We start from the raw sequence: 27,112 nt of genomic DNA, 5'->3' as shown, positions 1-27,112 counted from the left end.
TGACTCATACAAATAAAAAAACCTCCACTCTCCCCTCTGCTGAGACCCAGCCCTATAGACTCTCTTAAACACACTGAAAACCACGTGAGACTGCTCCTCCAACCCCAGGTGTCCCCAGCTGTGCTGCAAAGAGGCTAAAACAAAGATTTCTGCTTAGCTTTGGGACTCAAAGGGTCTCCACTATGATTCCAGTTGTCTCACCCTGATGGTCCTCAGTGTCACCGTCTCAGTCTGCATGGTGGGGATCCTGAGGCACCACCATCCTGGGACTGGAAGACACCTGAATCCTTCTGCATCTCTCTCCCCAGAGGCTAGTCCTCCAGCTAGCCCAGACCGGAACAGCTGCTGTCCTTCTGCAGGCTATAACCAGACTTTGTTATTCACTGTGGGGACTCAGTGACACATCTGGACTCACTGTTAGTCTCCCCAACATCTGGTTCTTGGTTTTTGTCTTAAAAGAAAAGTGATGTCAGCTTTCTGGCTGTACCTTGGGCTTTTCTATGGGAACCCCAGCCTCCCTGTGACCATGAAATAAGGAGGACAACCTCTTCTCCCTGTCCCTCACTGCTCTCAGAACTCAGTCCCACTGGGCTCCAGGAAGTTTTCTCAGGGCCCTGCACAGGGCAGAAGGCAATAAGTGAGCAAGCATGGCCATTGTCCCCACCCGTGTCTATCTATCCCTCCCCAGGGTGGGTTCTAGGACACCATATGAATGCATTTTGTAAAATGTTTTTCTAAGTCAGAGAGTGAGAAGAGGGCCCTCGCTCCCTTCCCTGCCCTCTTCCTTCCCCTTCCCCTTCCCTCCCACGTGGCCTCCCCTGAGGACTGTGGAGTTTTAGGCACAGGGTGGGTTTCAACATCTCGGACCTTCTCAGCAGCCTAGCGAGGTAGATACTCGTCTCCCCATCACAGAAATGTGGTCACCCATAAAGTCAAGTCATGGCTTTCCCCCTCACTTTTACAGACACCATGAGACCTCAGAAGTTCACTTACAGTTTTGTGTGTGTGTTTTTGTTTTGTTTTCTTTTTTTTTTTTTTTTTTTTTGGTTTTTCAAGACAGGGTTTCTCTGTGGCTTTGGAGCCTGTCCTGGAACTAGCTCTGTAGACCAGGCTGGTCTCGAACTCACAGAGATCCGCCTGCCTCTGCCTCCCTAGTGCTGGGATTAAAGGCGTGCGCCACCACCGCCAGGCCCTGCTTTTGTTTTCTTGAGACAGGGTTTCTCTTAAGTATCCCCTGCTGTCCCAGAACTCTCCCTGTAGACAAGGCTGGCCTTGAACTCAGAGATCTGCCTGCCTCTGCCTCCCAAGTGTTGGGATTAAAGGTGTGCACCACCACTGCCCAGCTTTTCTCTTAATAGTTTTTATGCACAGCATCCCTGGGGCTCTTTTTCATATACTCCATGAGCTTCTAGTACCATCACTGGCTGCAGCTAACCCATCAAAAGGCAAAAGCAAGGTGCCCATGCCACCCTGCCATTCCAATTTCCTAAAACGTGATAAAGCATATACAAGGTAATATTGTGCCACCCAGTGGTATCCAGTGAGTTCACAATATTGCATAACTGTCACCCCCAAGCAGATCCCAAATTTTTTTTCACCCTCCTCAAAACAGTACTGTGTCCACGATGCTAAAATTCCTTCACTGGGGTGGGGGGAATGCAAGCCACATCTACCCCCTCTCCTAAGGTACCAAGGACAAACCAAGACACAGTTCTCTGAAGCCTACTCTGGGTAACTGAGTTTATTGGGCTTCTTTACAGAGCATAGATAAGGGGCTACTTACAGGGGTGTAGGTCCTATACCCACCTATCAGGCCTCACCCAACAAAGATGAGGGCTTCTCTGTAGTTGTTTAACCTCTCTCCAACCTGCATGCAATTAAGGCAGAGCTGCATATGGCGGGCAGCAGGTAGCCGCTGGTGGTAGCGATCTCAGATGCTGGTCTCATGACCCTCCCGACACATCCATGAGGGGATATAGACAGTCAACAAGCCCAACTGCGATAATCAGGGGGCAGTGTTGAACTCCCCAAGTTTAAGGTTGCTTGATTCAGAGGACAGTCCCTCACAAGAGGCCACTAAACAACCGTAACCCCAGCTCTAGAAACCTCTATCCTCTCCCCTGTTGTTCGTTCTGTCATTTGCTCTGTGCTGGGGTACTCAGTGTGCTTGAGGAATTCTGCGGTCTTATGTTCTGTGTCTGTGTTGGATCAAAATGCCATTCCGTTTGTGGCTGGGTAAGGATGCTAGAACATCAGTGTTCTGTGTCGAAGCTTGTTGCTCTTTGTTAGATTCATGCCTCAGAGCAGAACGGTTGCTCACATGGGGGTTTACTAAACAGTTTCCCTTAGCCACAATCCCTCCCATCAGCGGGAGACACAGGTGCATGGAGAGCCCCCACAGATGGATGGGAACTCCGGCTCCTTCCCCACCTTTCCCTATACCCTCCCCACAAGAGTGAGGTCCAGTCTAAACAGAGGATTCTATCTGGTAGGCCACCTCCGCTGCCACTGACCCCTCAGTTCTGGTGAGGCTCCCTCTGGCAGGAAGGAGGGCAGCTCGCTCTAGCCCACATAGACCAGTCAGAGGCCCCTCCTCAACAGTCAGACCCTCCCTTCAATCCCAGAACTCCCTGGGCTCAGGGTAATTGCTAAGAGGGTCCTGCCCACAGTGACAGCAGCAAATAGCCCCTGAGTGGCCCTGGGACAGGTGTCCAGCCTGGGCTCCCCTCCTCACCATGAGCATAGCAAACTGGGCAGAGCAGAGAGGCCGGGGTTACGCTGTAACTGGCAGTGTAAACACACATCTGTTTATAATTTTTAGCACACAACAAAAACAGTCTCTGCGGAACCAATCGAGGGGGTCAGCTGGTTGGTGGGGAGTTACACAACTTTTTAAAAATTACTCTGCGGATGGAACTCACGGAAGAACTTGCAGGGACAGTTTCTCTCCACCTCATAGGGTCTCAGGGATCAAGTTCAGGTCATTCGGCTTCCAAGGGCCTTTGCCTGCTGAGCTGTCTTGCCAGCCCTACATAACTTCCTTAAGAAATCAAAATGCAGCCAGGCATGGTGGCACATGCCTTTAATGCCAGCACTCAGGAGGAAGAGGAGGCAGATCTCTGAGTTCACGGCCAGCATGGTCTACAGAGTGAGTTCTAGGACAGCCAGGGCTACACAGAGAAACCCTGTCTTGAAACACCTTTCATTTTAAAAAAGAAAAGAAAAGAAAAAGAAAAAGATGAATCAAATGCTTCAAAAATCATTCTGACCACACACACTTATTAGGCAAGCATGGGAATTGGTCTGGGAGCCAGGAGCAGTGAGATGACTCTTACTGTGCTCTACAGGAGCTGTGGCCCTGCTCAGGGTAGAAGAGGTTAGTTTTAGTTACTCTTGTCACCTTCAGCTATGTAGCTGAACATTCCAGAAAGGCTCTGTTTGAGAAGCTGGAAGGACTCATTTCTCGCCTAGTCTCACCAACTCCTTCTAAAAGCACCATTTGCTGCCTTCTTAACAAACCTGGACAAGAGACCGTCTGTATCAGGTATAATGACACAGTCTGAGAATTCCAGCCCTCCGGAAGCTGAGCCAAGGAACGCAGTCTTCAGAAGACTATCATGACATGTCAAGACAGCCTAGGCTCTATGGTAAGACCTAGGCCAGGCTGGATGCTGTCTCAAAAGGAAGCCTGTAGGTCCTTGTGCGCAAAGAGAAGCACCAGGGAAACCAGGAAAGTTAAACACGCGGGGTGGTCTCTTCAAAGGGGAGGTGTACAACCTGTTTTCCACCCAGATGCCTGGGAACGGAAGTGGCTAACAGCCTGGCGTCCGTCAAATCCAGAGCACTGTTTACCTTCAGCAGTTTCCTCAGTTAATCTATGGAGGTTATCTCTGTGGAAGTCCTCATTTGTACTTTACAAAGAAGTTTAATCGAACCATGCCTTGAGCTTTGTTGTGAACAAGGGATTGAGCTTATCACCAGGAAACTCTTTTCCAAATCGTGCTGTGTTTAAATATGCCTGAAATAAGCGATCAGGTGTTAGGGTCTCCGAGTTTTACCAACACCAGCCACTGTGGTCTGTTGAACCACACTTCCCTCTAGCCTCAGGTCATAGGGCTTTGTGACAAGGGTCTTTACCTGCTGAGCCATTTTGTTAGCCCTACATAACTTTCTGAAGAAATCAAAATGCAGCAAGGCACACACAGTGGCGCACGCCTTTAATCCCAGAACTTGAAAGGCAGCAGGTAGATCTCTATGAGTCTGAGGCCAGCCTGGTCTACAGAGCTAGTTCCAGGACAGCTAGGACTACATGGAGAAACTCTTGTCACAAAAAAAAAAAAAACAAACAAACAAATAAACAGAAAGTATATATACCACCGGGCACTGGAGAGATGGCTCAGCTGTTAAGAGCACTGGCTGTTCTTCTAGAGGACATAGGTTCAATTCCCAGCACCCACATGGCAGCTAACAACTGTCTGTAGCTCCAAGATCTGACACCCTCAGACAGACAGACACGCAAGCAAAACACTGATATGCATACAATAAAATAAAAATAAAAAAGGCCGAACAATATTTATCTAGGAATGCAGCAATGATCAACACTGAAAACTCTGTTCCATTATCATGTTTGTTCCAATATCACTACATTAAAAGAAACCAGGTATGATGGTTCACACCTGTTAATTCCAGCATTTGGAAAACAGAGGCAGGAGGAGGTTCAGGAGTTCAAGGCCAGCCTCAACTCCACAGCCTGAGACTTTGTCTCAAAAGAAAGAAAGAGAAGGAAAAGTGGGGAGAGGGAGAAAGGAAGAAGGAAAAAAAATATGAACTTGAAAAAAATAACTTGCAGGGAAGGCTGGTATACACCTTCATCTCAGCACTGAGGAAGCTGAGGTAGGAAGAATGTGGGTTCAAGGACAGCCCGGACTACTACCTTCTGGGCTATGCAGAAAGACTGTCTCAAAACACAAAACCAAAATGAAAACCTAAGGGTCTGAGGACTTAGCTCAGTGGCGGAGTGCTTGCCTAGGATGTATGATGCCTTGGGTGGGGACAAAAAGGACTGCCAATCATCCACCTATCCAGGAAACGGTCACATTACCAAGTCCTGCCTACCACTTTAACAAAAGCAGCGGAAACTGGGTAACTCCCTAAGAGTCAAACACAGCGGATAAATAAACAAATGAGAGAATGTTCCAACCTTGCCAGAAAATTACAGTAAGGTAAACAAAGGCCCTCGGTTTTGCTTTCTTGTTGTTGTTATTGTTTTCCTTATCAGACTAAAAGACTACAGCCTCCCTGCTCACCAGGGAAAGGGGAAACAGTGCTTCCTAAGCTGGCTGGGGATGGGGAGAGACAGGATGGGGGAGGGGGAAGAAGCGGGTTGGGACTGCTCCACGGAGCTCAGAGCGAGCATGATGTCACTTCCAGGTAGACGGTGGTTAGGCCTGCCCAGCCGAGTTCATTGTGGTGATGTGGGGGGAGGTAAGACTCTACACAGAGGCTGTGTAAAGACACTTCAAAGGCCAGTGTCATCATTGCGGCTCCAGAGGAAAGCACTTTGGGCGTGGAGGGGACCGCTTGAAAATGCACAGGGCTTTGACCAGCATCGGGTCAGAACCTCAAGAGCCTAATGGACGCTTTTCTAAGTCAGTTGTTCCCCTCAGTTCCCACCCTGAATCACCCCAGCTTGCCACAGGGCTTAAGAGCTCCCCTTCTTTCCTTCTGTAGGGCAAGGTCTCACTATACACACGGAACTCTTGATCTTCCTGTCTCTGCTTCTATAGTTCTGGCATTTCCGGCACGTGGAGTTTTATTTGGTGGCACAGATTCCCACATCCCCAGTCCCTAGCAGGAACATGTTTCAGAGACTTAAAGAGACAGTGGTAACCAAGGCAGGGAATGGCACTCACTGTCGCTGCAGACTGCTCACAGGCAAAAGGGGGACAACTAAAAGGTGGGTATGGAAACCCAGCAAAGCGGGCATCCCCTTATCTGATAAATGTCCAGACTGGCTCTGGCATCTTCAAACTCAGGGTTTGTCAACCTGGTTGTCAACCTTGACTGCTAAAGACTCCACAGTGTCCCCTCCATAGGATAACCATTCCCCAGTCCTTGAGCAGTCCTCATTTAAGATTTCAGGGAGGAGTGGAGCCCACGAGCTCTAGCTGGGAACTAGCACTGACTCGCACCTGTAATGTATGAAGTTGGACACCCACCAAGTGGTCACTTTTACTAAGCAGAGGCAGAGAAAGGCCACCCTAGACCCCAAGAGCACAGATGACACTTGGAGATGCTGAAACAGAAGACTGGGGAGGGTCACAACTCAGTCTCAACATTAGCCATCCTGGACCATTGTGATGGCTCAGGTTACACCTTAACCGGTTGCTAAGTCCCACCCCTCTCTCCTCTGTGTAGAAGGAGCTGAGGGCAGCTTCCCGCCACCTGGCTCCAGCCACCAGCTAGCTTTACCCAAAATAATTACACGGAAACTGTATTCTTTTAAACACTGCCTGGCCCATTAGTTCCAGCCTCTTATTGGCTAACTCTCACATCTTGCTTTAACCCATATTTAGTAATCTGTGTAGCACCACAAAGTGGTGGCTTACCAGGAAAGATCTTAATCTGCATCTATCTCGGAGAGAAGAGCTATGACATCTTCCTCACTTCCCTTCTTCCCAGCATTCTGTTCTGTCTACTCCACCCACCTATGTTCTCACCTATCAGGCCAAGCAGTTTCTTTATTAATTAATCAATGAAAGCAACACATAGAAAGAAGACCCACCTACATCACCTCCAACTTTTATGTCTATGTGTGTGTATGCGAGTATGCATGAGCCAACTGATGAGTAGATAGAATATTGGTTCATATCACTGGCCTCTAGGGAGCCTTAAACTAAAACCACCTGATTGTTTTTTTTTATTTTTTAAATTTATTTATTTATTAAGGATTTCTGCCTCGTCCCCACAACCGCTTCCCATTTCCCTCCCCCTCCCCCGATCAAGGCCCCCCCCCTCATCTGCTCGAAGAGCAATCAGGGTTCCCTGACCTGTGGGAAGCCCAAGGACTGCCCACCTCCATCGAGGTCTCGTAAGGTGAGCACCCAAACTGCATAGGCTCCCACAAAGCCAGTACGTGCAGTAGGATCAAAAACCCACTGCAATTGTTCTTGAATTCTCAGTATTCCTCATTGTCCGCTATGTTCAGCTAGTCCGGATTTATCCCATGCTTTTTCAGACGTAGGCCAGCTGGCCTTGGTGAGATCCCAATAGAACATCCCCATTGTCTTAGTGTGTGGGTGCACCCCTCGTGGTCCTGAGTTCCTTGCTCGTGCTCCGTCTCCTTCTGCTCCTGATTTGGACCTAGAAAACACTATCCTGAGTGAGGTAAGCCAGACCCAAAAAGAGGAACATGGGATGTACTCACTCATATTTGGTTTCTAGCCATAAATAAAGGACATTGAGCCTATAATTCATGTTCCTAGAGAAGCTAAATAAGGTGAATCCAAAGACAAACACATAGGCATCCTCAGGAATATTAACCTTCATCAGGCGATGAAAGGAGACAGAGACAGAGACCCACACGGGAGCACCGGACAGAAATCTCAAGGTCCAAACCACCTGATTGTAAGTGTCCATTATAAAGGGCTGCCGGCTGTTGATGTTCCCTCATGGGGGGGGGGGGACACTAACTGGACCTTCACCTGAGGTTCCAGCTGTTCCTCACAACCATTTTGTAGGCAGTTCTACCACAACCACGTGTGTTCTCGGGGCTTGGGAGGTGCTAGAGTATACAGGTCCAGGAAGGTGAACACAAGCAAGGGCTTCATCTAAGAGGCTGTAGAGAAGCCAACATCCGTGCTGGGGTGAGACTTTGCAGGGCAGCTGCTTTGGGGTCACCCTAGATCCTGCAGGCCACCTCTTTCCTGTGCTCTGTAATCACATATGGTTTACATCTCTCCAGGGGAGGGAGTCTCACAACACAGGGAAATGTCACCTAGCAGCTGTCAGGATGGCAACTGTCACAGAGACGAGAGATAACCTGGTGTGTGGGGTGTGGAGAAAGGAACACATGGGTGATAACAGAAAATTAACACAGCTTCACGGAATCCGGTATAGGGGCTGCCTCAGAAAACCCAAACCCAGTGATTCTACGTACATATCATTTTTCTAGTGATTCTATGTATGCATTATTTTTCTAGTGATTCTATGTATGCATTATTTTTCTCCTTGTTGTGACAAATACTTGACATGAAGCAACTTAAAGAGGGTTGTTTAGGCTCATGGTTTAAGAGAGATGAAGCCCAACACAGTGACCAGTGGAGCAGTAGAAACTACTCACTCCAAGTTAAGAGCCAGGAAGCTGAAAACGGACAAGAAGCAGGACCAGGCTACCAAAACCTCAAGGCCTTCTCCCAGTAGGACGCTCCCTCCAGCGGCGCACTTCCCAGTAGGACACTTCCTGCAATGGTGCACTTTCTTCAGCTGTGCACTTCTTCCAGTGGTGCACTTCCTGCAGTGGTGCACTTCCTGCAGTGGTGCACTTCCTACAGTGGTGCACTTCCTACAGTGGTGCACTTCCTCCAGTGGTGCACTTCCTGCAGTGGTGCACTTCCTACAGTGGTGCACTTCCTACAGTGGTGCACTTCCTGCAGTGGTGCACTTCCTGCAGTGGTGCACTTCCTCCAGTGGTGCACTTCCTCCAGTGAGGCTCCATTTTCCAAAGTTCTGCAAACTTCAGACACAGTGCCACAGGCTGGAGACAGTGTTCAAACACATGGGCCTATAGGGGATATTTGACATTCAAACCAAAACGGCATAAATGAAAAGGACAGGAGAAAAGTGCTGGGGGGGGGGTGCAGGACCCTTGGGTATCTGCAGAGGACGTGGGGACTGAGGTCTGTCCTCCTTGACAGGCCCCAACCCAATTTGAGCAATTTTCTTTCTTAAAGTGGGTAGTGAAACCTCCAGCCCTGCTTCATCATGAAGCTAGTCCTGGCACCCTCTGGGTACGTGTGTACAGATGCTGTGTGTACGTGTGTACAGATGCTGTGTGTACGTGTGTACAGATGCTGTGTGTACGTGTGTACAGATGCTGTGGGTACGTGTGTACAGATGCTGTATGTACGTGTGTACAGATGCTGTGTGTACGTGTGTACAGATGCTGTGCTGCCTAATCTCATGCCAACTTGACACAAGCTAGGGTCGCTTGGGAAGAGGGAAGCTTAAGTGAGGAAGTGCCCCACACTGGCCTGAGGACAAGTCTGTGGTACACGGTCTTGATTGATGGTTGATAGCATTGTTCAAGCAGGAATCCGCATGACCATCTAGGACGTCCAGTACAGGACGGTAAGGTGTGACTGATGAGACAGAGGAAGTGGCGTCTGTCATACCTACAGCCTCTAAACATCAGGAGTGCCAGTAACAAGGGCTTTCACCCCACATCCACCCTTTCCCTAGAGGAACAGGGGACCCACTTATCCTCAGGGCTTCCATTATGTCTGCCTCACAGTAAAGATCAATCAGCGTAACACGTTGCATGTTTATACTGTTTTTAATGCTCCAAAGCTCTGTACAAAAAACAAAAACAAAAAAAAACATAAAGTATTCCTCACAACATCCCTGTGAGGTAGGTAGGCAAGTATTATTCTCCCATTTTACAGATGGGGAAACTGAGGCAGGGAGGTACAGTGATCTGCCAGTGGTCCCAGCATATCTCCCAGTCAGTGCCAAGCATGAGAGTGTGAAGGGGCCCCCTCTGGCCTCTGACTCCATGGCTACTTCTCTGAAAATAACAGACACGCAGAAAACAGACACCAGCAAACCTGAGAGGCCGTGAACAGACATACAGCAGCTCGCAAAATAAGTCGGCGAAGAGGGTCACTACTTCCCCTGGCTGGAAACAATTTTGGCCTCTTTGAGTATCATAGCTAACAGCTGACAGGTCCTTCCATCTTCCTGCTGAAGGACAGGAGCCCAGGGACTCATCCCTGTCCCCAGAGAGTCAGACAGGTAACCAGGCTCCCAGGTGTGCAACCGCTGTATGTGACAAACTGCAATCCCAGCCAGGACTCACCAAACACAGCCCTCCATGCGCACCTTCTTCCTGTGTGAACAATACCGCTCATAACTCAGCCGGGTCCGAGGAAGCAGCTCGGGGATCCTGGCAAGGGTGGGCCTGGAATCTGAGGCCCGACAAGCCACAGGCCTGTCCCACCCTCCACCGTCCACGAGTCTCTCCCAAGAGTCAGCTTTGATCCCCCTCCTCACTCCCTCATTGGCCTCCACAGGCTCTTTCCCCACACTGGGAAGATCTCCCTGATGTTTCCAACTCCCGGGAACTTCTACCTCTGCCAGCCTAGAGAAGGAAGGGGGGAAAGGAAGACAAGAGAGATGGAGCCATCCTCCTTGTCTTCTGGGCTGGCAATACTCATGAGCCAGGAGGAGCTGGGCAGAGCTGCCTTTAACATGGACCTGCCCAGTTCATCCCCCTCGCCTACCTCAGGCAGCTGCTTAGGCTGAAAGACTGAGAAGCAAGAGCAAGCCAGCCGGAGGAAGGAAGTGAAAAAGCAAACATGGCCAGCCTGCTGCCCACCTAGGCAGTCTGATGACCAACTGTGAGAAGAAGACAGCGGTGGTGACTGGCTGTGTGGGGAGCGCACTCCCTGCTGGTCAGTGAGGTACACATGCTGGGCCTCGCCAGAGGCCATTACACACCCCAAGGGTTTACAGAGAATGGCTGTGCCGTCTATACACCCAACAAAAACCTCCTTCTGAAGGCTCTCAGCCCCTTAATCTATCTCTCCAGGAAGCTGGCAAGTGTTCATCTGAAGCAGTGAGAACCTCAGGCCCCCAGTCTGCCTGGCAAGGAGCAAGACGGTGGCCTACAGGAAGGCCCCAGCGTCACAGGGCTCTGGGTCTCGGCTCCGCTCCTGCCAGCGGTGGCGGAGCCTCGACAGGGGCTGGTCCTCTGTGCTTTCCAGCTCGGGGAAGCCTAGCTGGTTGAGGATCTCGTAGATGCCAGCTTTGGTTGCCACCTGGAGAGGGCAGAGATGGGGCAGAACTTCAGGGGAGTGAGGCATCAACACGCCTACTTTCCTCATACCAGCCTCCCCTTGCTGAGCTCTGAGGCACCTGAGTCTGGGGCCCAGAGCTGCCCTCAGCCAGTTCAGCGGTTACCACAAGTCTGCACATCCATCTCTAACCACCTTATTAAGAGGATCACTGGCAGTCTTCTCTCCTGGGACTGCATGGAGCAGCCTGTGCAAGTACATGTGGCATGCCTGGGAGACCTCGGCAGCACTGGCCTGGCCACTCCAGCAAACCACATCTGGTCAGGGCGGATGCAGAAGCAGTGTGGATGCTAGAGCAGACAGCCGCCCTTCCCTTTAGCCCAGGCAGCTTGGCTTTCTCTGTGCTGAACACTTAACATAGAGGACTGACACTTAGCCCCAGACTCCAACCATCTCCTACATCTTCTTGGGGACAACTCCACCTGGAGTAAAGAGATGATGCTCTTGCTGTCCCCAGGTACCCTCGCCCCAGCTCTGTCCTTCCAGAAGAGTGGCTGAAGTTGCCTGGGTCACAGTCACGCTCCTGCCTAAACCACCAGCAGCTCTCCCTCAACATCCTTCCGCATCAAGTCCTAGAAGCAGCTGGAGAGCGGAAGAAGTCCTGGCCCTCGGTTTCTCTGTCTAAGCAGAACTCAAGCAGAGAGTGTCTTTGTCCCCAGGCTGGGGATGCAGCTGCTGGTAGAGCGCTTGCTTGGCAAGCATAAAGCCCTTGGATTTGAGCCCCAGCAATGCATAAACCAACTTGGCATGGTGGTAAAGCCCTGTAATGCCAGGAAGGTGGAGGCAGCAAGGTCAGAAGTTCAAGGTCATCCTCAGTCACACAGTGAGTTTAGAGCCAGCCTGGGCTACATGAGACTCCCCCACCTACATTCTACTCCAGGGCTCAACGAGGGAAGCCAAGCTTAGGCCTGCTCACCAAGCTGCTCAACATGGCCCTCATCATCTTCTGACTCAACACTCACCCTCCAGTGCAGAGATTCATTATGCGTGCCTCCCACAGGACACCTGAGACCGGCCCCAAGACGCATCCCAGGCAGCCCGCATCCCCACATCGCTGGCTATTCCCTGGGATTCTGAACACGCTTCCATCCCACCCTGAGGCCCGTCCTGTACCCACTCTGACTGAGTTCCTGGTTCCTGCCCTCCACCCACTCGCATCCTGGGAGCTGTGAACTCGAATCCAGATTAGGATGCGGCCACTGGATGGTGGGGTGGACAGGGCTAGCTTCCTGGCTGAGCGGTAATTATAGGCTGCTTTCCTCTCTCTTTCGGCCAGCACGTGCCAGGTGGGTTTGGAAGTCAAAGAGGGATCGATCTCAGGGAACCCAGGAAGGGAGGAGCCAATGACCAGCTCCCGTGACAACCGTAAGGAAGTCTCTGAACCTCTGCAAGACCCCTCTGACCTGAAGCCCACCTGGGTCTTGCCAGGTCTCGAAGAAACACTACACACACGTATGTCACGGAGTCCTTACCACCTTCCCCGACAATGCCAACACTATTGTCACTATTTTTTTGTTTTGTTTTGTTTGTTTTGTTTTTTGTTTTTCGAGACAAGGTTTCTCTATAGCTTTGGAGCCTGTCCTCGAACTAGCTCTTGTAGATCAGGCTGGCCTCGAACTCACAGAGATCCGCCTGCTTCTGCCTCCCGAGTGCTGGGATTAAAGACCTGCACCACCACCGCCCAGCTATTGTCACTATTCTAGTGCTGAGGACAGCTGACTCACAAGACGGGTCACCTTATCCAAGGTCATGGGTGGAAGGAGACAGGATCAGGACTGACAACCTTACCCTTGGACTTTATAGGGTATAGATGGAAATTGAACAGAACAATGAACCAAAGTGTTCAGGCATCCAGGAGTATTGGCCATGAGATACACAGAGCAAGCTCCCAGCTGGCAGGCTGCCCTTCTCATCCCCATCTCTCCCTCCTCCATCCATTCATCGACTCAGTAGTCACACTTACCAGCTGTCTGCATGGTGAAGACACCGGGCAAGGGACACAACCACTGAGTGGGACACAGTCTCCCAGGAGAGTAAGACCCTCCCCGTTCCATGGGGGGAGCTTGTCACCGGAGTCCTTACAGAGCGTACTCAGGGACCAGGGGAGAGATACAGCCCACCTTACCCACCAACCCCAGGCAGGCCTGTCAGCTTCAGCGTCCTCTCTCACCTCCCGCATCCAGGTGCTGAAGGGCCTCTGCCAGGAGCTGGCCTTCTCCAGGCGGAGGTAAGCATTAAAGAGAATCAGGTAGATGTACCGCTCCAGGTACTGCAGGCTCCGTAACTGCAGCCTCCGAGCCTCCTGCGCCTCTTTGGTGGCCTTCGCCTGCAGGACAAGGAGGATGGTGTCAGCAAGGAGACCTATTGTCTGACGCATCTCCATACTCACACACTGCCTGAGCACCAAGCAGAGTGGCTTCAGTGGCAGGGCCTGGGGTGCTGCCTGGCTTGGCTGTAGAGGAGTCCCATGGGGGACCAATTCCTGGTGGGGGGGGACAGTGTCTTGAACCCATTTCCTACTGAGAAGGGCTGTACTTCCTCCCTGAAGATCATGCTGCTCCAAAGTCAGATTGTCTGCTGGAAAGCTGGGGACATCTAAGGTACAGAGGGTGAGATGCCCAGCCTGGAGTCCCCTAGAAGGACCCTGTTGCCGACTCCTATCAACATGGTTCCCAGTCTCCCAGGTCTGGCTCCTCTCTCCCAGTCCCCTAGCATCCCCATGGAGGCACACAGGGCTCTGATTATGACCTGGCAGGGGGCCAATGGCAGAGAGCTCTGCCGCAGCCTCTAGCCCCAGGTGGGTAGAGCGCGGGACCTCTCACTTTAGCAAGCTCCTGTCAGGCGCCCGTCTCTGGAAATGGTACCAGGTCACAGGCTGGAGAAAAGGAGACGGCAGAGCTGATGGATGGGAAGTTCCCTAGGGAAGATGGGAGTCTGGATGGGCAGTGAGGACCCTCATGGGCCTGACAGTGAGAATGTGCACCAGTGGGGACAGGGACAAGGTAAGAGACAGTGACAAATCTGTGTGGGAGATGTGGCCTGCTAGCCTGGGAGGAGAGAGAATGCCACCAGTGTCATGTAGGACATTAATTAATCCTACCCATGGGGTTCACAGCCTCACTGCTCATGAGAACCACATGGAACCTTAAAATGCAAGCACCTGGGGTTCATCCCAGATCGGCCAATGAGGGTCTCAGAGAGGTGGGGTGTGAGCACCATGCAATTCAGCACCGGAAGTCACTGACGGTTGGCTAGTGCCAGTAGCCTGTTGGAGGAAGACACTGTGGAAGACACATGCTCAAGAGAAAGAGGACATTAAAAAGGGAATGCTTTCAAGGCTCTCCTCAGCGGGGAAACACGCCAGGGACAATCATAAGATCTGGGACACGCAGTCAGCCTTGCCCCTGTAGGGTGGTCTGTCCCCATATCCCAGTCTGCCCACACAGCTATGGGAAGGAGTCCCAGAGGGAGAAGGCCACCCAGACCCGTACTATCCGATCCTCACATCCTGGGGCCTCCACCCAGGCCTACTGCAGCTCTCTGATCCAGGGGGAATAATGTGTGGCATGGAATATCCTTCAAGTGACAGCGTTATCTGTGGGCGGGCACAGCCAGCCCCAAGGGGCCAGGGAAGGCTTCTCTCCCAACAGCTGGGCTGCAGATGGAAGCCCTTCCATGAACACACACAGTGCCGGCCTACATACTCTGGGAAAACTCCAGGGTCACCCCCACGCCAGACGCGACCCAGCCCAGCACCCTAAAACTCACAGCTGGAGAGGGCCTGCTTTGGGAACATACGAGGGGAGGTAACTGGCAAAGCCGGAGACCCTGGGGAGGGACGCAAGGGAGAAAGTGGTACCAGAAAGGGCTTGAGGTCAGGGACACTGCCCTGGATCCCTGGAAGACAGCGAGGCTCACCCCATGGTTGCAGTCTGACTAAATAGATCTGAAGCCACAAAGGTGAATCCACCTGCCCTGCCCCCTGGGAGGCTCCAGTGGCTACAAAGCAGCTTAGTGGCTGTGTCAGGAAAGGAGGGGGAAGGGCAATAAGAGGAAAGTGACCCGTAGTGTGTGAGGAAGAAGAGGCAGGAGGCAGCAGGGAGACAAGCTGGGATCAGGAGGGAGGTGTGGCCTCAGCGTAGAAAAGGGGGCAGCTTGGACAGTCAGGTTAGCAACAGGGGAAGACAGGTGGGTTAGTTTTGATCATTGCCAACTCGACACAATGTAGAATCACCTGGAAATAGCCTCAGTGAGGAGCTGTCTAGATTAGGTTGGCCTGTGGGCATGACCATGAGAACATTTCTTAATTGAGTTAGCTGAGGCGGGATAACCCACTCTGAATGTTGGCAGCACTGTATCAAGGGCTATGCCCTGAGATGAGTGAGGGGAGAGAGAGCTGGCCAAGCAATGCAATGCGTTAACTCAATGCTCACTGCTCTTGACTGTCAGTGTGATGGGTGTGATGGCTGATACCAGCTGCTTCAGACCCTCACAGTGGAGGACTGCATCCTGGAACTGTAAGCCAATCAGAACCTTTCCCCCTTAAGTGCCTTGGTCAGGGGGTTCTTATCACAGAAGAAGGAAGAGAAGCTAGACGCGGGCTCAGAGCTCGGCAGAAGCCAAGACCAAGGGCCAGAGCAGCTGCGGCAGAACACATAGGGCAGGAAGCAGGTCACATACTATTTTAAGGATTAACATCATGTGCTCCAAAAAACACCAATTTTGCTTATAGGCAGTGGATGTTAGGGAAAAGAAAAAAAAATAGTTTACTTAAATGAGAAGCATGTGGCCAACACAGTGGCATTGTCTGGTGAGCTGGTGCACACTGCATGGGTCAGGTAGCCCCATCCCTCAGTCTGCCTCTCTTCTCCAGTCTCCTCTGGACCCTGGAGTGTGTTCAGGAGGACAGGAGTCACCCACAGTGCTCTTTGGAAAAGCCATTTTAAACTGCTTCCAACCGAGGCTCAGGAGAAATGTCCCACCTCACCTGGCACGGCCACACCATACCAGCACTGTCCCAAGACACCGGCAAGAATGAGGTCTGAGGTACATCCGGCGAAGGGCAAAGGACATCGTTCTCCTTACCACCAAGGGTAGAATTATCTCTAAATCCAGACACTGTGTGAAGATGCTGCCTGACACCCCCAGAGGTTCCCATGGACACATCCTGCCTCTGGCCACAGGGCTGTGATTTGAGACAACGGTCCATCTGCCTGTCACAGCCCAGTTTCCTTAAAGGCAGTCCATGCTGGCCCAGTTCCGGGAGCGGGCACCCGGCCACCTCCAGTGCATAAAAGTAGCCGAGCTGTTTTTAAATGGTCCGGCAGGCCAGGCTGTCATTAGCTTCCATGAACCTGGACAAAGGCTTCCTGGACCCTTTGGGACTGAAACCTAAAATAAAGGGAGCCCGGGAGAAACACCAGGGCTGCGGGGACCACAGGCTTCACCTCTGACCTGTCACCTCTGACCTGTCTGGCATGGATGTAGGTCTCGCTCTGTCAGTATGGCTGTCTGGCAGCTCTTTGCTGGGTCACCAGGATTAAATGTGAGGCTGACTTCTGTGCCTTCACCCACTCTGTTCCTTCTGTCCGCATTGCCCTTCCTCTCTACCTAGCCTAGCCATAGTCAACTTGTCCCCCAGGCTCAGGACAAGCCCCTCTCCACAGCCTGCTCTTAGCAGTCCAGGCTCTACAGCCTCCCTTTCCCCGGCCTCCTTGCTCTCAGGCCAAACCAATTCATTAAGGCAGGGTTTCTAATTGCTTTATGGAGACGGGACTAAGAAGCCTAGGGTGGGCGGAGGTTGCCAACAGTTTTCGATCTCTCTGTCCCTACTCCAAAAGGTCTGCATTAGAGCCTGGGATGCAGCAAGCCTCTGACTGGTCAGTGAGTACCCTCCCTGAAGTCTCCTCCTGAGGCGGTTTCCAGTAGCTTTAAGAATCTAGATTCTAGAAAGAAGTTGGGACACCCACTCGCCCAACACACACACACACACACACATATATGCCCTCAGATGCCTGGACAACATTTCAATGGATATCTGTCAGGTACCCCAACTCATCACCCATGTCCTCCTGAAATCACTCACCCCCACAAGTTGGCCATCTTAGTGGCAATTGCCTCCTTCCAGGGACAGGAGCTAAACTCTGGCTGCACAGCCAATCCTCCTTTCCTTGATTTGCATCTCAACCAGGAAATCCCACTGGCTCCCCTTCAACACACTTCCAGAGGCTGCCCTCCCCTTGTCAACTGCTCCCAGCCACCCTATCCCAGTGACAGTCCCTTCCTGGCCCACCTCCATGCCCCAGGACCCTTTCCATCACTGGAGAAGAATGGCTTGTCCTGGAAGACCATCCCAGGAGACTAAGAGCCAGAAGGGACGTGAACAGACAGCTTTTCCTATTTAGGCAAATATTTATTCCACCTGCCATCTACCGCCCACTCACCGGACACTGCAGAGCCCTACTGTGCCCGGCAGGGTCCTGGGAGCTGGGCTGTGGAATGAACTGAGCACTCCCCAGAGAGTGAGAGCTACAAGCAGAGACAGCTCAGGGGCAGGTCCCAGGGAGACGATGTCAGGGCTAGATGCTGGAGTTGACCCTAGGACTTCTAAGTCCAGTGGTACACAAATACCATGCCAGGCACAGCACGGAGGTCCCTTGTAGGGCCGAAAAGTTTCCAGCTCAGTCAGCAACCATGGGAAGGAAGGGAAATGAGGGTCGGCTGCCGACAGGGGCCCTAGAGACACAACGGAAACACACTCATGAACACACAAATGCTCACACTCACGTACACGTGCACGCAAGCTCTACCCGGCTGCACCAGTTTCACTGGCTCTATTCTGAGCTGGCCGTGAACTGCCTTAGGAAGCAGCCCTTCCTCCTGTCACGGCGCTCGTGACATTCTGAGGCTACTCTAATTACAGGGCGGGGCCCTAGAGACTCATTACCTACTGAAATGAGGTCTCCAGGGACAGTGAGGCTCTTAGAGAGGCTTAGAGCGGCTGAGACCCATCAGGGCTCAGCGCCTGAGCCTGAACCATCTCACTTTCTGTTTTTCTTAGGAAATGACTTTAGTCCTTGGGGCACTGAGCTGATCTCTCCGCCTCCTGGCAGCTCCTGTTTGCTAGGTCTATTCTACATAACCAAGACAGCACACGGCACGCGCAGAAGCAGCCATGGCTTCCTCTATAACCCTTCCTCTTTCTGATACCATGAAATTGTCCCCTGGGTCCTGAATGCCATCATGGAGGAAAAGGAGGCTAGGACAAAGTAGAAGATAAAGTTCTGGACCCGCTTCCAGTCAAGTACAAATCCTCCTCAGGCCTCAGTTTCTTCTTCAGTAAAATGGGTCTAATAAAACTTTCCCTGACTTCCTTACCTTTCTGAGGACGGGAATGGCCAAGTGCTGAGTTCTCAGGGAACTCAGATAAAGCAGTGTGGTCTCTTTAAAGCATCCTTCAGAAAGCAAAGGGCAGCTGCAGCCACCTCTACCTCAGCTTTTTCTCAGACTCTTCCCAGATGGAAGGCAGAAAGCACGGTAGACTGTTTAAAAACACAACAGTAAGAATGACTGCAGCACTGGGTGGTGGTGGCGCACGCCTTTAATCCCAGCACTGGGGAGGCAGAGGCAGGTGGATCTCTGTGAGTTCGAGGCCAACATGGTCTACAGAGCTAGTTCCAAGACAGCCAGAGCTACACAAAAAAATTCTGTCTCATAAAACAAAAAGAAAGAAAAGAAGGAGGAGGAAGAAGAGGAAGAGGAAGAAGAAGGAGGAGGAGGAGACGACTGAAACCAGCCAAGGCAAATGCTTGCTGGAATTAATGCTTCTAGCAGGGCTTCCTCTAGAGTCTGACCTTGGTTTCTGTCGGAAATATTTTTCCCTCCCCAAGTCCAAAAGGAAACAACAGATTCACAGGTGGGTCAACCTGTGGGCGGTGGCCACACTGGAAAACCTCAGTAGGGCCTGGACTTCTCATACTGATCCCAGCTGCCTCATCTCCACCCCAACCTCATGAAGTGGCTCATCTCAAGAGACCTTATTTCCTTTCTTTTTCCATGTGAAGCATTTTATATATATTTGTGTGCCTGTGTGTAGGTCAGAAGACAACTGGAGGGAATCTGTCATCTCCTTCCTAGATGGAGGTCCAGGGAATCAAACTCCGGCTATCACACACACACGCGCACACACACACACACACACACGTCCAGGTACTCAAACTCGGGCTAACACACACACACACACACACACACACAGCCTCACAGTTGCTCTGGAAAACAGAGGCGTTGCTGTGAACTGTGCCTCAAGGCCAGGCTACTGAGGCAGGTGGAGACACACACACACACACACACACACACACAGAGCCTCACAGTTGCTCTGGAAAACAGAGGCGTTGCTGTGAACTGTGCCTCCAAGGCCAGGCTACTGAGGCAGGTGGAGACACACACACACACACACACACACACACACAGAGCCTCACAGTTGCTCTGGAAAACAGAGGTGTTGCTGTGAACTGTGCCTCAAGGCCAGGCTACTGAGGCAGGTGGAGGCACACACACACACACACACACACACACACACAGAGCCTCACAGTTGCTCTGGAAAACAGAGGCGTTGCTGTGAACTGTGCCTCCAAGGCCAGGCTACTGAGGCAGGTGGAGACACACACACACACACACACACACACACACACACACACACAGAGCCTCACAGTTGCTCTGGAAAACAGAGGCGTTGCTGTGAACTGTGCCTCAAGGCCAGGCTACTGAGGCAGGTGGAGACACACACACACACACACACACACACACAGAGCCTCACAGTTGCTCTGGAAAACAGAGGTGTTGCTGTGAACTGTGCCTCAAGGCCAGGCTACTGAGGCAGGTGGAGACACACACACACACACACACACACACACACACACACACACACACAGAGCCTCACAGTTGCTCTGGAAAACAGAGGCGTTGCTGTGAACTGTGCCTCAAGGCCAGGCTACTGAGGCAGGTGGAGACACACACACACACACACACACACACACACACACACACAGAGAGCCTCACAGTTGCTCTGGAAAACAGAGGCGTTGCTGTGAACTGTGCCTCAAGGCCAGGCTACTGAGGCAGGTGGAGACACACACACACACACACACACACACACACACACAGAGCCCCACAGTTGCTCTGGAAAACAGAGGTGTTGCTGTGAACTGTGCCTCCAAGGCCAGGCTACTGAGGCAGGTGGAGGCAGGTGGAGGCAGGGAAAGGCAAGACTTTCCCAGAAGGCCTCGGGTGCTCCCACCTGGCATATACTGCACAACATCAGCCACAATGGGATGAAGGGCCCTCGGTCATCACCACAAACTGCCCACGGGCAGAGATAGGCAAGTGTGTGCCTCTTTTCATCTTGCACACAGCCTGGCACAGGCTTCCTTTTTGGTCTGACTCAGAGTCCGCAAAGGACAGGTAAGTGAGTACACATCAGGTGAGCCTAGCCTCAGATGCGCGAATACAACCCCGGTGATTACTCAAAGCCTACATAAGCCCACCTGTGAAAAAAGGCGAGCACGAGTGAAGACCAGAATAAGGGAGCTGGAGCCATGGTTCAGCGGTCAAGAGCACTAGCTGCTCTTCCAGAAGATCCAGGTTCAATTCCCAGCACCCACGTGGCAGTTCACCACTGTCTGTAACTCCAGTTCCAGGGGATCTGGCACCCTCACACAGACATACATGCAGGCAAGACACCAGTGCACATAAAATAAAAATAAATGATAGATAGATAGATAGATAGATAGATAGATAGATAGACAGATAGATAGAGATCACTGCAGCTCAGTAAACAAGGGGAGCCCCTCTGGACCTCCAGGCCGTTTTGGACATGCCGTAATCTATCATGCCACCTCTAACAAGAGACTGCACACAGGCTTCCTAGCTGTTCAAGCTCATATCACACATGGAGGTTCACACATAGAATGTCTCTTCCTGCTCCAGGAGAGAGCAGGGACCTCCCATTTCCCCACTTCTCCAGGGCGGTGGAGTCACTTTATTGCCAAAAGCAGCACCGATGCCAAATACCAGCCATGTGTTCCTAACAGCTTCTGATTACCGCGTAAGTCAACTGCTGAAGCAGGCAGGGGGCTGGGAAAGACGGGCTCTGGAGGGCGAGAGGCAAGAGCCAAGTTACCACATGCTGTTGGGAGCGTCATACTCTCAAGGCTGGGTTCTGCTGGGAGGACTTGAGAACGGAGAGAAAATGTCCAGGGAGAATTTGAAATGGAGAGAATGCTGACCAGGACATTCCCAGGCGGTGAGGCTGACGGAGGGGGCACGTCCCAGATGGAGCCTGGGCCCATTTCCATCCACAGCTGAGCAGCATCCCCCACCCCCACCCCACATGGCCCACTGGATCCAGGAGAGGCCTGCTGAGGACCTCCAGTTTGAAACCAGAGGGCAGGGGCTTAACTGAACCCCTATATACTGAAGGAAAGACCTGACTGCCAGTTTCTAGGAGATAATCCATGGGGTGAATTGGGGAAGAAATGCCCCCCCCCCCATTTTAGAGCCTCAGCAAGCCTCCCCCACAGCCATCGAGACACCCTGGGCTCAAAGGCAGTGTAGAGTAGGGAGGCGCACGAGACTGGAGTACAGACCTTTGCCTCCCATCCCTGCTCTGCCACTAACTCACATAGGACCTGTGTGGCCCATGACACGTACCTCAGCTTCGTCTGTGAACACACACTGTAAGCTGAGGATGTTCTGAAGCTAGGAGGAACATTACAGGACACTGGTCCGAAGACGCATCCTCAGGGTCCTCCCCTCTGCTGAGCACGTCCTAGGATCCAGCCCAGCCCTATGTGTGTAGCCCCTGAGGACTTCCAAACACTGCCCCTTAAAGGAGCACAGCTCCAGCCTGGCAGCTGCGGACATGAGCGGTGACAGGCAGAGCACAGCTCCTTCCAGCATCTACATCCCCATCTTCCGCCTGTCGCCCAGAAGGAGCTTCCGGCTCCTTCACCTCTTCACAGAACTGGTTCTATGCGTGTCCACTGAGCAGAGCCGACCCCTCCGTCCACTCTGATCACGGGTATCTTCACAGTACAGACAGTGGAACATTTCACACACAGCTCAGAGAGACAACGCAGAAACCCTCCTTCCTCGAGCATGTGTAGAACTGGCCAAAGCCCCCGAGCGTGTGTAGATCTAGTCTTCTGCACGAAGCATCTAAACCATCTCGGGGGCAGCTCAGCCCACCGTGATCTCAGGCAGAACACAAGCCCCAAGCCTTTCCAGAACGAGACATGCAGAGGACCTGGAGGAAGGACTGCCCTTCTTGCTAACAGAGGGAACATGAAAGTCTCCAAAGGCTGCCATCCTCAAACCTCAGGGCCACGAGAAATCAGAGCAGACAGACTTTCTACTTCCTGGTCACTAGAGAGCCCTTTTGTTAGAAAATGCCAACAGTTCAGATGACAGTTGAGGTTTAAACCTTCTGTTTCTTCATTTCTTTAAAGCTCTATTTTTTTACTTGCCTGTGTGTCGGGGGGGGGGGGGTCTATGCCATATGTGTGGGTACCACAGAGGACAGAAGGGGATACCAGATCCCCTGGCTCTCCTTACATTTTATAATGTCACAAAGGGCTCTGTGGATGATTGTGGTGTGAGAGCAGAGTCAAAGCCAGTCTGGGGTTGACCCCCCCCCCCACAGTCATAAACACACATACACACACAGTCATAAACACACACACACACAGTCATAAACACACACACAGTCATAAACAACACACACACACACACACACACACAGAGTCATACTGTCAAGACAAAGGAGAGCACATGCCAGGGCTTGCGCATGTGGCTTCTCTGGGAGAGCATCTGTACGGCAAGCACCAAGCCCTAGGTTCCATCTCCAGTACTGCATAAAGAAGAAGCAACCGTGTACACCCCAATACTAGGGAAGTAGAGACAGGAGGGTCAGAACTTCAAGGTCATTCTCAGACACATGTGGAACTCAATGCCAGCCCAGAATAAGGAAAACTCTGTCTCAAAATGAAAGAAAAAGCCAGGTGCTCATGCCTTTAATCCCAGCACTCAAGAGGTAGAGGCAGGTGGATCTCTGTGAGTTCAAGGCCAAGCTGGTCTACATAGTGAGTTCCAAGCCAGTCAGAGCTTCCATAATGAAACCCTGTCAGAGAGAGAGAGAAATATCTATAGACAATACATCACTCCATTATGATGAGATGTATTACACATGTCACTGCCCATAATACATCATTCCATTATTATGAGACGTGTTTAACACACTGATGTCTCTGTAAATAAACAAGTAAACTCAGAAAGACTCAACAGAAAATACAGAGCTGTCGTTGGCCGGGGACTGACAGCCAAGACTGTGAGCTTTCCTTCTGTGGCCCTAACCATGCTCTAACTCCCTGTTGCAATGGCAACCACGGACCAGTCTATTCAACTCATGCACCAGGCAGTATGTGAACCACATCTCTGTAAGCTTGGTTACAACAGAGCAAAGCCCTGGTATGGCCCAGGCCCCATGTCGTTCCAATTCCAAGCCATAAGTACTATTGTCTCAGAGAGATGGAACATCCAGAGACTGTGGGACACACCCAGCAGTCTACAAGGGAGCCTGAGGTAATGAGGCAGGAGACCCCTCAGCTGTCGGCCTTGGCTGTGCCCTGGACTCACTCAGGCAAATTTTAAAAGCTAGACTCATACACGGGTCACAAGCAAACCAAGCTGGACTCTAGAAGGAACCTCAACCACCAGAGGCTAAAAGCTCCCCACTCACCTCTGTGGGGCAATATTATATAGGCCACATATTTCTGCATTGTATTGGCGGCCGGCCAGGCCCCCAAGCCACAGTTGCGCCTGAGGTGGTCACGAAGCACTTACAGAATGTGTCCTAGGGGCCGGGAAGATGGATCAGATGGGAAGGTACCCGCATACAAGCGTTGAAGTCCTGAGTTTGAAACCCCAGAACCCAAAGAAAGCCACATATAGTAGCTCTTGCCTATAATCCCAGTATTTCTACAGCAGGATGGAGGATAGGGACAGGAGAATCCTTCAAAGCGCAGGGCCATCCAGCAAGCAAAAGACCCCACCTCAAAATAAGGTGGAAGGATCCAGAAGGGTGGCTTGGCCAGGAAAAACACTGGCGATATAAGCCTGATGACCCAACTTCAATGCCCAGATCCCACATAAAGGTAGAAGGAGAGAACCTCTGACCCTCACAACCTCGCCGTCACACACCCCTCTTCATTATACACACACTAACAGTAAATAAATAAATAACAGGATCTGGGCAAGATGTCTGAGCGGGTAAAGGCAACAACTTGCATGCAATTCCCATGAAACTTAGAAAACAGTTCTCTGTCCTCCACATGTGCATGGCATGTACACACACACACACACACACACACACACACACACACGCGATTTCTTTTGTAGTTCAGAGACAGAGTACCCATAGTGAGGCCCTGGGTTCAACAGGAGGTGACAGAGAGGATTTACCCTAACTTAGCTCCCTGGGGCTACCTTGTGGCCAGACTTGTGAATAACTGCTTCTAGCTTCTGGCCCCTGCAGGGACCCTGGGATGGGGCTCCTGATCCAAGGTCTCCTCCCCAAGAGTGGAAAGCAACCTCTTAGTCTGAACTTTTCCCCAGGCTTACCCCACACGCCTAACCTTCCTCCACACAGGGGCTGACCCTCTGACCCAGTCAGGGTCTAACCCCCATGGCCCCAAATCAAGGCTGTTCTGGAGCATTCTGGTCTTGAGCCCCCAGCTTGAGTCTGAACAAGTGGCCAGACAGACCCAGGCAGAAGCTGCCCTGAAATCACCCAGACGTGGCATATGCTGCCACCTCTTGGTACCATGCGGCACTGCACCTACCCAGCTTCCAGGGGGAGAAGCAGGGATCCCTGGCCACGTGACCAACCCAGTTCCCACACTCCCAAATCCATCACCTGCCCAGCCCTCAAGTCCTATGACAGGCAGAGAAGGGGGACCAAGGTAGACTCGAGGGCATATTCTTTCTAAATATTGAAAGCCCAGGATTCACACATTAAATCTGAACCACTCTAAAGACCCTTCCTTTACTACTTATTGAGTTATTAAAAAATAATTGGGGAGGACTGGCAATACGGCTCGGAGGGTAAAAGCGACTGCCACCAAGGCTGACCACCTCAATCCTTTCTCCAGGGCCCCACACAGTGGAAGGAGAGAACCAGCTCCTACAAGGCCTCGCCGACCCCCACACTCCTGCTGTGGGCACACAAGTAAAATATGTAAAATAAAACAATATTTAACTGAGTAGAGTTAAAAAAAAAAAAAAACTAACTGGGGACCAGACCCATACCCCAGGCAGTGTAGACACACCTGTCCTGGGGTATAGCAGCCACACCATGCAGTACGGAACACTGTCCCTGCCGACTATCAGTCATATTGCCACCTACCTGCCATTCTGCTTGGCCTCTGGGACCCCTGGATCACACACTACAATCGTGTCCCACCCCACAGGGGTCTCAAGTGTTCCTCTTTACTTGGCCCCTCACAGCAGGCTTCTAACATGTATGTTAGCCCAGATCAGGTGGGTGTAGCTTGGGGCTGCTGACATTTGTGTTTCCAGGTTCACACTCCCTTCTAGGAGGTGGGAAAGTGACCAAAAGGGGTAGGGCAGGGAGGCCCACTGGACCTGCACCACCGACCTCATCCTCACCCCCACCGCGTGAGCCACAGCCCATCCTGCAGAGCCAGGAGCCTAGCGGGATGGGGCTCACCTGTCTGTAGGTGCAGATAATGATCTCCCGAAGGTGGTAGTGCATTGGCGTCATGGTCTCACTGACGGTGTCCAGGGCCGCGTCCACCTCCTTCTTCACATGGTGGCCGTCAGGCAGCAGTTGGACCACCTCCATCACCACCTGGGGCCAGAGGAGGGGTGAGTGGACGGAAAGCCAGGGGGATCCTCAGCCCTGCACCCTCAGACTTGGGGCAGTAAGGGGATGTGGTATCTATTGCTCAGGTCCCACATCCGCATTTTTTTTCATTCATAAGCAAGATTCTCTGAGTTGTTCTGAGGGTCTACACATGTACATTTCAATGCATATATTATTGCTGAGTATGTGTGATGCGTGTGAACATATGTGATAGATGAGTGCATGTGTGTACAGATGCATGGACCTGTGCACATATGGAGGCCACTGAAGGATGCTGAGTGTCCTGCTCTCTCCACCTTATTACTTTGAGACAGGGTCTCTCACTGAACCTGGGCTTAGGCTGGCTTCCAGCAAGCCCCTCGGACGCTCTTCTCTGCCTTGTGCAGTGCTGAGGTTACACGCGCACATAGCCATGCCTGGTTTTTATGTAGGTCTGACTGTTGGAACTCAAGTCCTCACACTTGTACAATGAGCCCTTGTACCCACCATTCTTAACAAACATATCAGAAAATCTAAGAAGCTTTTTTTTAAAAAAAAAAAGAAAAGAAAAAATCTAATAAGCCAAATGTATTCATCTTTTTTGTTCATTTCATTGACTTTCTATCCTGAAGAGAACATCAAGGGTCTGGGGAGACAGTTCAGCTGGTAAAGAACTTGCTGCTCAAGACTGAAGACCAGAGTTCTATTCCAAGTGCCTACATAAAAGCCAGGCACATGTCTGTATCTTTAGCGATAGCAGAGGGAAGGGAGCAGAGACAAGTAAATCCTTGGGGCTCATCAATTAGTCAGTCTAGCTGAACTGGAGAGCCCCAGGCCAGGGAGACCGTGTCTCAAATAATAATAATAATAATAATAATAATAATAATAATAATAATAATAATAATGATAACAATAATAATAATAATAGAAGAAGAAGAAGAAGAAGAAGGAAGAAGAAGAAGCAGCAGCAGCAGCAGCCAGTTCATGAGGGATCACACCCAAAGTTGACAAAAATAATTTTTAACAGAGGATACCAGGGTAAAGAGAGGGCTCACTGTGAAGAGCTCGTACTGCTCTTGTAGAGGACCTGAGATTAGTGCCTCAGATGCCTCGCAACAGCCTG

The 27,112-nt window shown here is 51.5% G+C and overlaps 1 protein-coding gene across 3 annotated transcripts in view; it reads right to left on the bottom strand.

Annotated features, from left to right (window-relative positions):
• Positions 1 to 9,542: 9,542 nt before the first annotated feature.
• Pald1 (phosphatase domain containing paladin 1) overlaps positions 9,543 to 27,112 on the bottom strand; it is a 61,265-nt gene continuing 43,695 nt past the window's right edge. For all 3 annotated transcript variants that reach the window (XM_041656494.1, XM_041656493.1, XM_041656496.1), the window contains exons 18-20: positions 25,855 to 25,995; positions 13,243 to 13,398; positions 9,543 to 11,036 (exon numbers count right to left, since the gene is read on the bottom strand). In XM_041656494.1, the coding sequence (XP_041512428.1) occupies positions 10,884 to 11,036; positions 13,243 to 13,398; positions 25,855 to 25,995 (450 nt within the window). In that variant the 3' untranslated portion in view covers positions 9,543 to 10,883. The remainder of the gene's footprint in view (positions 11,037 to 13,242; positions 13,399 to 25,854; positions 25,996 to 27,112) is intronic.

The sequence above is a fragment of the Microtus oregoni genome, unplaced genomic scaffold (assembly GCF_018167655.1).
Source record: "Microtus oregoni isolate MIOR12 unplaced genomic scaffold, Mior012 000007F_ref0000211, whole genome shotgun sequence".
NCBI lineage: Eukaryota > Metazoa > Chordata > Mammalia > Rodentia > Cricetidae > Microtus > Microtus oregoni.
The sequence above is the reverse complement of the archived record's forward strand: the minus strand, read 5'-3'. Positions and strand labels throughout refer to the sequence as shown.